The 12,341-nt window shown below is 42.2% G+C and overlaps 1 protein-coding gene across 3 annotated transcripts in view; it reads right to left on the bottom strand.

Annotated features, from left to right (window-relative positions):
- GLT1D1 (glycosyltransferase 1 domain containing 1) overlaps nucleotides 1–12,341 on the bottom strand; it is a 189,963-nt gene that overhangs the window by 153,488 nt on the left and 24,134 nt on the right. For all 3 annotated transcript variants that reach the window (XM_077293272.1, XM_077293273.1, XM_077293275.1), the window contains exon 2: nucleotides 1,600–1,748. In XM_077293272.1, the coding sequence (XP_077149387.1) occupies nucleotides 1,600–1,748 (149 nt within the window). The remainder of the gene's footprint in view (nucleotides 1–1,599; nucleotides 1,749–12,341) is intronic.

Below are 12,341 nucleotides of genomic sequence, written 5' to 3'. Positions count from 1 at the left end.
AAAAAAAATAATTACAACTTTTAACATAAAACCTGATTGAAACTGTGGGTCATTTTGAAATGTAAATTAAAGCACCAAGCCAGCATTTTTTTTATCCCTTTACTAGGGATCATGTATTTGAGGGTAACGCATGCAGTCACATACTCGGCCATCTTCACCTGTTTTCATCCATGGTCCAGCACATGACTGTGACCGGCCAAGTTACACAGAGGTTGCTGTGTGAAGCAGAGGTCACTTTTCATAATGTTTTCAATGTAAGTCTATGGGATGTAGCCTCGCTCTGTGTGCCATATACTTGTACTGAGAAAAGTAACTTACAGAACACAAAGTGATCTGGTCGATTACAAAAGACGTCACGTGATGCCGGGACAACTGGAGTGGGGAGGAAAACACTCAATCCCGTGAGGATCTAATTACAGGTAGTACACCCTTACATACTGGATCCCTAACAATTGAAAAAAACAGCTGGAGTGTTACTTTAAGGGCTCTTTTCCATTTGCGAGAAATACGTCCGTGTCTTGCATGTGAAAACCAAGCTCTGGCGCCGGCACTCCAGAGCGGAGCATGCAGCTCCATGTGTTGCTATGCTTGGTTTTCACATGCAAGACACGGACGTGTTTCTCGCAAATGGAAAAGAGCCCTAAGAAGAAACAAAGAGTGAATTTCCAGCTGATCTTTTCCATTTTCACATAGCTAAACTTCTTTGCACTATGTTGTTTACTAAGGGGCTCTATGACAGAGACCGCAGTGGGGAGAGGCTCCTGCTGCAGCTAATAATCTAACTGTAGACATCACATAGTACAAAGGAGGAGCAGGGAAGAAATTACCAATCTGCTGCAAAAATAAATGGTTTCTTTATATAGATCTTAGCTAATTGACACAGAATAGAAGGAAAGAAAATGAAAATATTGAGGAAGGATGTTTTGTCTATTTTTGAGATTTAGTGTTCCTTTCCCATTCACTTTTTTTTTTTTTTTTTAAACTAGCAATGGAAATTTTGTTCTGTACCATCAAAAATTATATTAAGCTACATGTGTTATGTCAGAATGCACACAGCGTTTAACCGCACATATCCAGCAAGGAGAAATATTGGTCACTTTCAGGCTCATTAATCTGGTGGCCTAAAAACCTCTGTGTCTTCCACAGCAGTACGACTAAACGCTAATATTTCCTCATATGAGCTGTGGAGGCGTCATGAAATAGACTTAGGATTACATATGCAAGGATACTGATTTTTTTTTTCTTCCTCAAACATAGTAAAATAAAGTCCAGTGAAAACAAGGGTAGATGACAGCTTATTGATCGGTGGGGGTACAATTGCTGGGACCGGCACAACACAGAGTGGCAGTGCACATGCTTCCTTATGGGACAGAAGAACGCTGCGCTCAACATTTTCAAGCAGCTCTATAGAAAAAATATATATATATATATAGTGGCGGTTGAGTGCACTAAAAAGTCCACATTCTGTCAATCACTGCAGGCCCTACCGGTCGTCCCCCATCAATAAGTTATAACCTATCCTGTGGATTGGTGATGACTTCCTTTCACATCTCAAATTTAAAAAAAACCCTCTAAATATTAAAATTAAAAACTTGTTACCAAGAAGAAATCTTCCAGCTTTATATATGTGGATGGCCAGTCCGGCATCAACCATCCTTAGGGAAATCAGCTTTGCTACCTCCAATGGGCTCTGTACTCCAGCCGCATCTCGGAGCTCACACTCATGGCCAGCCGCTTCAAGGTGACTCCTGGATATTAGGAAACAGAAGGGAAATTCTAATGAACCAGATGTGTGCGCAGATTAAGGAAAGTCGTCCTGGCAAGTAATTAAAAGCAGACAGGTCTACTGTAACTATATATATATATATATATTTGTCTAAGGTCCACTTCCGTCTGTTTATCTGTCACGGAAATCCCACAGTGACAGGCACCGTCTGGCTGCGAATTGGCCCCTCCGTACTCCCCTCCAGTCAGTGCCCACATAGCGTTTTAGCAGTCCGTTAACGCTGCCATTAACCCTGTAAGTGTGACCAACTTTTTACTATTGATGCTGCCTATGCAGCATCAATGGTAAAAACATATAATATTAAAAATAATAATAAAAAAAATCATTATATTCTCACCTTCAGGCATCCGCGGCAGCCTTTCCTGCTCCTCGCGACGCTCCGGTCCCAAGAATGCATTGCGGCAATGATCCCAGATGACGCAGCGGTCTCACGAGACCGCTACATTATCACGGGTTATTGCCGCAAGGCATTACTGGGAACGGAGCGTCACGAGGAGCATCGCTAAAGGCCTGGGCTGGATCCGGGGGCCACCGGAAGGGGAGTATATAACTATTTTTTATTTTAATTCTTTTTTTAACAGGGATATGGTGCCCACATTGCTATACACTACGTGGGCTGTGCTATACGCCACGTGGGCTGTGCTATACGCCACGTGGGCTGTGCTATACGCCACGTGGGCTGTGCTATACGCCACGTGGGCTGTGCTATACGCCACGTGGGCTGTGCTATACACTACGTGGGCTGTGCTATACACTACGTGGGCTGTGAGACTTTCGCCCGGGGCCCTCAAAAACCTGGAGCCAACCCTGGCCAATCAGCTACAGACGCAGTCCGGCCGCGAATTGGCATGGGATTTGAACCACGCTTTGCTAATTGGTCGCGCCCAGCCGGCTGAATCCTGTGTATCCATTGCATTATTCTGAAATCTTCATAAATAAACTACATACATATTCTAGAATACCCGATGCGTTAGAATCGGGCCACCATCTAGTACATGAATATTGGACTCTACCGTACTGCAAATGGTCCCAAAATAGCATGTCCCAGAAAATACCTATCCAAAGTATAGCTATTAAACTCATGATCAGTGGGGGTCTAACTCCTGGGACTTCCACCAATCATGAGAATAAAGGTCTCAAAGTCCCATGTGTGAATAGTGACTGGTAGAGAGCATGTTTGACCACCCATCCATTCACTGTCTATAGAAGTGGTGGTCGCACATGCTCATTACATAGATAATTCTAGGCCCTCTAAATTAAGGCGGTTCAGCTGCTGAAAGGCCTTCACTATTCCCTTTTTCTCCAATAGCTTAATGAACCACTGAGCTTAATCAATGGGTTGTCCATGTAACTAATTAGCTGTGGCCTCCGGAGAGGCACCCTAGTTGATAGGAGGTTAGAGGTTACAGCTTCTCACTAAAGGACCCCTTACACATTACACTGAAGTGAACCTGCCAATATGCACATGGGAGACTCGTGATATGCCCCAAAAGATGATGTTGGGGAAGGGAATGATCAGGCAAGTTGAAATTCAACAGATATTCTTTTGTTTGGCACTGCCAGACTCTTCTAACAGTGGCTTTTGGCAGTGGGTCTCTCAGAAAAAACATGAATATTGGGCAGTCAGAAGAAATGAAGGTTGCCGTCTGAAGGGTTTAACTAACAATGAACTAATGTGTATGGGGGCCTAAACTGTTAAGCAACTTTTTTGTGACAATTAGCAGTCCTTTTCTACACATCCACCTTTCTCAATAAAGAGGATCTCTCGTTTTCTACCACTGGGTGTAGTCCGATGACGTCACTCATGAGCGTTTGTTGACCAATTCATCAGTGGTACGCAGGAGAGGAACATCAGGGCATGGGAGCAACATAAGCAGTGATTAAACAAACACTCAGCAATGTTTCATCTTTATATTTGCTTTTTGAAGAGACCGTGAGAATAATTCTACAACTAAGCATCACATTTCAGATTCTCATGGAGACACAATGCCAATCTAAAACCTAAAGAGATGAACTGGAATGTAAGTTAGTATGCATGCAATGTATAGCCACATGTTCACACTGGCCAGTAAACAGACAAAACCTAAGATAAAAACAAAATGAGAAAATACACTGCAGTAAATAAATAGCAATAGTGCATGAAAATAAAGGGTACTTACGGTAGTTAACAATTTTAATAAAAAAAAAAAAATGAAAAGCCATCTCACCACATCAAGGTGACCCTATTTGGTACGGCACTAATGACTAGTTTTAAAACTTATACCTCAAAAAATAGGATGCCGCGCTATAAGAAAATGCTAAATAGTTGTGACTGCAACATAGAACAACCAATAAATACTGAGGTATATTACCTTGTGAATATGACTGACTTGGTCACCGTGAATGACGTGGGCTGTAGTAGTCACCCACGTCATTCACGGTGACCAAGTCAGTCATATTCACAAGGTAATATACCTCAGTATTTATTGGTTGTTCTATGTTGCAGTCACAACTATTTAGCATTTTCTTATAGTGTGGCATCCTATTTTTTGAGGTATTGGTATTCATTAATTGTCAGCAGGTATGCACACACCACTTGCATAGGTGCCTGCAGCTTGTGAAGTATAGTTCAGTGTAGCGCCGGTGTAGTTTATTTTGATCATCTAGTATTAAAACCTTACTATATATCTATTGACAAATGTGAATAAGGGCCCAGCAGGACCAGGGCCCAACTACGGACACTCAGCCATGGTGAGCTATATAAATGTAATGTCCAGCTCAAAAACAGCCTACAAGTTACAAGCCCACCAACTTCTATTCCAGTTCATCTCTTTGGGTTTTTGCACTCCGTCAAGGTAAGGGGGTGGCCTCCCTTTTCTTTGGGCTGGACATTACGTTTATATAGCTCCCCAGGTACGCACTGGGGCTGAAATTCAGCCCTGGCATTTGAAATCACACAGGCCCATGTTGTCTCTGTCCCCAAGCCCCAGAACAATATTTCTAATAATACCTGTGGCCTGCTGGGCTAAGTGACGTAATCTGCAACTTTGTGCTCCGTTACTACTCTTAACAGTATGGATGTCTTGAGAGCACCGATTCTGCTAACAACATAGCAGACAAGGCAGCCCACAACCAGACAGGCCCTTCTGGCATTTGCCAGAATTGCCAGTCCGGCCCTGTGGCTCCCCAAGGCTGGGAATCCATTAGTCGGGGAATCGGTCTTGCTCGTCCCTTATTCACATTTACATAATTTGACATATCGCAAGGTTTTAATACTAGATGTTAGGACCATCCTGAATAGAGTTACTTTGACGTGGTGGGATGGCCTTTATGTTGTTTTGATAAAAATTATGTTAACCAAGTACCCTATGATATTTTCATGCACTATTGCTATTTATTTATTTACTGCAGGTTATTTGCTCTTTAGGTTTTACAAAGCCAATCCAGCAGCAAAACACAGGCTGCCATTTACAACAGTCCGTAGCCTGCAAATGGTGTATGAGGCTTTTGGATTTACTTATTTACTTAAAAGCCATAGTTTCAATTTCCCCCGCGTAGTTGCTGTTTAATCACATGTATCACACTGATAAAGGGGGAGATTCTTACAGTGATAACACTCATCCCTCAGACATTTTCCCTCCTGCAGTTTTTGCAAAGGAAATGTGGCAATAATGTCCACCATTCTCATAGTCTCTCTGCTCAGGCTCAAGGTTCTCAAATGAATATGAAAATAGAAGCATACAGTCTTCCCCCAGCGTTAAATATAGATTTACCAAAATACTTTGCTGTGTCCCCAATCAGCTGCCAATCAAGATAGGCACTTGTATAAGAAAGATGCCACTCCAGTAGACAAAGTAGCAGAGCAGCCAATCAGGATATCCACTCAAGTACTTCATATAGCAGCCCTCCATGCAGTATAATGGGCCAATATACAGTACACTGCACCACATAGTCCTCCATACAGTATAATGAACTACCCACAGTCCTCCACATAGTACACTGAACTCCCCACAGTTCACCATACAGTATAATGCACCCCATGTTCCTCCATACAGTATAATTCACACCATAGTCCTCCATACAGTATTACGCACCCCATAGTTGTTCTTATAATGCACCCTATAGTTCTCCATACAGTATAATGCACGATCCACAGAGTATAATGCACAGCCCACAGTCCTAGATACAGTGTAATGCTCTCCCCACAGTATAATGAACTCCCAACAGTCCTCCATACAGTATAATACACTGCCCATATTCCTCCATACTGTATAATGCACTCCATATAGTATAAGGCAACCCTCATTGTCCTGCATACAGTATAATGCACTCCCCACAGTCCTCCACATAGTATAATGGTCTCCCCACAGTCCTCCACATAGTATAATGGTCTCCCCACAGCCCATCGTATAGAATAATGCACCCCATAGTCCTCCATACAGTATAATAAACTCTCCATACTCCTCCATGTAGAGTAATGCACTCCCCATACTCCTCCATATATTATAAAGCTCTCCCCAAAGTCCTCCATACAGTATAATGCACTCCCCATAGTCATCCATACAGTATAATGCACTCCCCATAGTCATCCATACAGTATAATGCATCTCATATTCCTCCTTATAATGTACCCTATAGTCTTCCATACAGTATAATGCACTCCCATAGTCCTGCATACAGTGTAATGCACTCCCCATAGTCCTGCAAACAGTATAATGCACTCCCCATAGTCCTCCACACAGTATAATGCACTCCCCCATACAGTATAAGGCACTCCCTATAGTCCTGCATACAATATAATGCACTCCCTGTAGTCATGCATGCAATATAATGCACTCCCTATAGTCCTGCATACAATATAATGCACCTTCCACAGTCCTCTAAATAATAGGTATTAGACCGACCGGTAATTATGTTTCCAGGAGTCCATCCTGACAGCACCATGGAGGTCAGCCTCCTCTTCCTTACAGGGAACAGGAAACACATGAGCGGTTAAACAGTCTCTCCCCACCCACCTCCCTCAGTGTTTTAACAAGTACTACACCATGATTGATGTAACTTACATTTATTTCAACCAATATCATATGAAGACATCATGAAACAACACAAAATGGGAGGAAACTAAGAGTGCTATCAGGAAGGACTCCTGGAAACAATTACTGGCAGGTCTAATACCTATTTTCCAGGACGTCCCTCCTGACATCCTGACAGTACCATGAAGAATACCAAAGTACCTCCTCAGGGCGGGACCACTGTCTGGAGAACCCTTCTCCCAAAGGCAGTTTGCTGACTAGATAATACGTCTAATTTATTACATTTGCAAAACATATCTAGCCTGGCCCGGGTTGCGGCCTTACACATTTGCTCGACTGATGCCACCGCCCTCTCAGCCCAGGAGGTGGAGACTGCTCTAGTCGAGTGGGCTCTTAACCCTTCAAGGGAAATTATCCTTTCTGACTGGTAGGCTAGGGAGATTGCTGAGGTGATCCATCTTGCGATGGTGGTTTTACAGGCTTTTCCCCTTATTTTTTCCCCCAAACAAAAACAAACAAGTTACGAAACCAAGAAAAAGGAAAAGAAAAAAGCGGTTCGCACAATCAGCTCAAATCACTTTGCCCCACCTCCTCACAGCTGAAATTGCGTTCATATGCCACAACGGATTACGGGTGCTCATTCAGAAAAAATGGAAGTTCAAACATAGGTAAAGTCTTTAGAAAAGAAGAGCACTCGCCATCCTTGCAAAATGTCCTTTCTTTATTGTGACATCACGTCAAAATAGCAGGGCATGACAGGGAGAAACTGTGGTTCCAAGAGACGACGGCCGTTTTGCGCTGCCGTGCTTCTACGGGTCTTGATAGTAACTAAAGATGGGAGGGCATCTTAAGCATATCCGCCCAAAGAGTGCCGACCCACTTATCAACATCACCAAACCAATAAAACTCCTACTATTCCAAAAAAATCTATAAAAACATTACAAATATAGAACAATTAGACAGACTTAACAAAATACAGTGAGTACTACATCAAAATTACACCACAGAAAAACTGACATATCGGCTCTTTCGTTTAACCCGATGGGGCCCGTGGCGTTAACTCTCAAAATCCACCTCCCCTCCCTTCTTAACAACAATCTGTTGTGGTCACCTTCCTGCTCTGGCAGGGTTACTTTTTCAATTCCCGCGAACCGCAGACATGTCGCATCTCCTCCATGGTGAGTACACATATGATTGATCAGTCTAGGGACTCCTTTCCCAGTGCTAACTGATTTGAATGTTCCCTAATTCTAATGAAGAGGGGGAGGATGGTTTTCCCGATATAATAAAAACCGCATGGACAAAACAAAACATATACCACATATGCGGTTCTACACGATATGAAATCCCGAACTACTTGTCGGACTGGGCCACTTTGAATGACTTTCCCTATTATGTGATATGCACAAAAACTGCAGTGTACACATTTGACATTACCTTGTGGGATCCCCGCTTTTAATGGGAAAGGATTTTATTGAAATGCTCTCAGGACCTACTCCAGTTGGTTTTGCAACAAAACATCATCAACTAAGATACAGTTAAATCTGAATTCATTAAAACTAAAGAAATTAAGACACGGCTGACAGAGACCCAATGGACCTCAATGGATAAGAGGTTAGACAACAAGTTGGTTATCCTCCAGTCTGATATCAAGCAGAGGAAACGCGACAAATTTATTCGAGATAAGGCGGATTTTGATAATGGACAAATATTCACATGGAACAAAAACAAAACCGCACAAGGTTTTCGCAGGTTCCCAAGATCTAAGGGCAATAAAAACCGCAACTTCAAAAGGCAACCAAAGAAGGATTATTTAACAACAGACTCGGACTCTAGCATTAATGAGGATTCTTTACCATCGGCCAGTACGTCGTTTTGTGATTCTCCGGCAGCGAGTGCAGTCCCTTTAGAAGAAAGACACGGCGCGGGGGCAGAAGTCTCAGAGCCCGACAATCGCCGGAAAAGAAAGCAGGTGTCATGGAAACGAACCTTTCAACAGACACATCGTTAACCACAATACTTAACTTGTCCACTCACAAACTGAGTACGGCCCATCTATAGGTCTTGGCTAAAGGCCTGAATTTTGGAATGCCGGAAAATTTTGATATGGTTGATTTTAAAATTGACTTATTCAAGGCAGTGAGAAAAATGCATTTGTTTAAGTTTTTTGCTTCTTCCACAGGTCCAGATAAGGAGAAATGTCCAGGTGAGGTTCCTTGCTCAGTAGGCCCATTGGGCTTTATGGTGAACCTCGATACCGATAAAGACGTACATAATGATGCCCTTTTAATGCTTAGTCTAATGGATCCAAATGTAATCAAAAGTGGGCCGAAGGTCTCAGTTGATGTCCCTTTCATAGGTGGAGTGCAGTCTACTTTTATGCCCCCGGTCACTCCGGGCAATGTTATAGAAGTATTCAAAAGACAGGTTATAAAAGAAGTGGTGGCATTAGTTTACCATCAATCACTGCCTAATTTGACGGAGGTGGAAAAACGAGCTTTGAGGGAAATAAGCTAGGAGGATGTAGTGATCCGCGCTGCGGACAAAGGTGGCAATACGGTATTACTAACCAAAGAGTACTATATGTTGGAAGCCCACAGACAGTTAAGTAAAATGGAAACGTATTTTGTATTAAAATCTGACCCTACAGTTAAATATAAGAACGAGTTGCGTTCGTTATTAAGACCGTTTGTGGAGGAAGGGGTTTTGTCCACGAAACAGGCAGAGAAATTATTTCCATCTTTTAAAAAAAAAAAACGTATTGGTACCATGTACCTAAAGTACATAAGTCATTAACTGCACCTCCAGGCCGTCCAATAGTGTCAGGGGTCGGAGCACTAACAGAACCCCTGTCACGGTACCTTGATTGGTTATTACATCCCTTGCTCCCTGACATTCCTTCATACATACGTGATACTAAGAACTTCTTGGAAGTTCTAAGAGGTTTTACTTGGCAGGAAAGCTTCTGTCTCGCGTCAATTGACGTGGAGAGTCTTTACACTCGCATTCCCCAACGTCAGGGAGTTGAGGCAGTGAGAGAAGTCCTTTCCCATACCCCGACAGACAATAAAACTATTGCGTTTATTTGTGACGGGTTATATTTTGCTTTGACGCACAATGCTTTCAAATTTGATTCTACCTGGTTCCTTCAAACAGAAGGAACCGCAATGGGTACGCCCGTCGCATGTACTGTAGCTAATTTGTATTTAGCGGTGTTTGAAAAACGCTATGTCTATGCTGACGACAACCCCTTTCTAAAACACATGAAGCTTTACATCAGATTTGTGGATGATATTTTCATAGTTTGGGATGGAGATCAGACAGCTTTCCAGTCCTTTGTTGAGTATTTAGGGCAAGTGAATGACAGTCCTTTGTTGAGTATTTAGGGCAAGTGAATGACATGAATATGAAATTCACGTCGGTATTTGGAGGGTTAAATTTAGAATTTTTGGATGTTAGAGTCTGGATCAGTAATGGGTTAATACAAACGGAGGTGTTCCGAAAATCCTCTGCGACAAATTTCCTTTTACATTATCATAGTGCGCATCCACAGTATACAAAAAAATCCCTTCCCTATAGCCAATTCTTAAGAGTAAAAAGGGTTAACAGCAGCTAGGTAGGGTTCCAGCGGCAATCACAGGAGTTATATAAAAGGTTCAGAGAAAGATCCTGCCTTATTGGGACCAGTAAGTAGGGGCCCGTTGTTTGCTTGCCGCCGGGGGAAAAAACTTAAAGGATATACTGGTGCGCAATAGAGTGGAGACTAATCATGATAATTGGTTAAAAGCGAGGATCCCACAAGGTAATGTCAAATGTGGACACTGCAGTTTTTGTGCATATCACATTATAGGGAAAGTCATTCAAATTGGCCCAGTCCGACAAGTAGTTCGGGATTTCATATCGTGTAGAACCGCATATGTGGTATATGTTTTGTCTTGTCCATGCGGTTTTTATTATATCGGGAAAACCATCCGCCCTCTCTTCATTAGAATTAGGGAACATTTCAAATCAGTTAGCACTGGGAAAGGAGTCCCTAGACTGATCAATCATATGTGTACTCACCATGGAAGAGATGCGACATGTCTGCGGTTCGCGGGAATAGAAAAAGTAACCCTGCCAGAGCAGGAAGGTGACAACAGATTGTTGTTAAGAAGGGAGGGGAGGTGGATTTTGAGAGTTAACGCCACGGGCCCCATGGGGTTAAACGAAAGAGCCGATATGTCAGTTTTTCTGTGGTGTAATTTTGATGTATTACTCACTGTATTTTGTTAAGTCTGTCTAATTGTTCTATATTTGTAATGTTTTTATAGATTTTTTCTGAATAGTAGGAGTTTTATTGGTATGGTGACGTTGATAAGTGGGTCGGCACTCTTTGGGCGGATATGCTTAAGAGGCCCTCCAATCTTTAGTTACTATCAAGACCCGTAGAAGCGCGGCAGCGCAAAATGGCCGTCATCTCTTGGAACCACTGTTTCTCCCTGTCATGCCCTACTATTTTGACATGATGTCACAATAAAGTAAGGACATTTTGCACGGATGGTGAGTGCTCTTCTTTTCTAAAAACAAACAAGTTAGAGTCCTGTCTCCAACTACGAGTGGCCTCTAGATATTTGATAACTGCCTGTCTAATGTCCAACCCATGCAAGGCCTGCTCTTTCTGATTTGACGGGTTTTCACAAAAGGAGGGTAAGATAATCTCCTGGTTTAGGTTCTAAGAGGACACTACCTTATGCAAGAAAGCAAGGTCTAATTTTAGAATTATGCGATCCTCCCATATCCGAAGATATGGATCCTGAGTGGACAGGGCCTGAATTTTTCCTACCCTCTTCGCGGTAGTAATAGCCACTAAAAACGCCATTTTGATGGTCCGATATGAGATGGACATCTTCTCCCCGAGTACAGAAGGATCTTTACAGAGGGCGTTATCCATATGACCAGAGGTATTTTTGGTTTTGTAATTTTGTTTTTTTGCTCCCCTTTATACCAGAGCCATAACTTTTTTTTTTTTTTCTGTCAATATGGCCAGAGCTTGTTTTTTTGCAGGGCGAGTTGTACTTTTGAAAGACACCATTGTTTTTAACATATTGTGTCCTTGAAAAGAGAAAAAAATCCAAGTGTGGTGAAATTGCAATCCCACAGCTGTTTTTTGTTTGGCTTTTTTAGCATGTTCACTAAATGCTAAAACTGACCTGCCATTATGATTCTCCAGGTCATTACGATTTCATAGACACCAAACATGTACAGGTTCTTTTTTATCTAAGCGGTGACAAAAAAAAAAAAAAAAACTTTATAAAAAATTTAAAAAAAAATTTGTGCCATTTTCCGATACACGTAGCGTCTCCATTTTTCATGATATCGGGTTGGGTGAGAGCTTATTTTCTGCATGCCGAGCTGATATTTTTAATGATACCATTTTGGTGCAGATACGTTATTCTATTTTAATGCAATGTCACGGCAACAACAACAACAACAACAAAAAAAACAAAAAAAAAAAAAGATTCTGGCATGTTGACTTTTTTTTCCCTCGCTATGCCGTTTAGCGA

The sequence above is a fragment of the Ranitomeya variabilis genome, chromosome 1, assembly GCF_051348905.1.
Source record: "Ranitomeya variabilis isolate aRanVar5 chromosome 1, aRanVar5.hap1, whole genome shotgun sequence".
Taxonomy (NCBI): domain Eukaryota; kingdom Metazoa; phylum Chordata; class Amphibia; order Anura; family Dendrobatidae; genus Ranitomeya; species Ranitomeya variabilis.
Note: the sequence above shows the minus strand (reverse complement) of the source record. Positions and strands in the feature narration are given on the sequence as shown.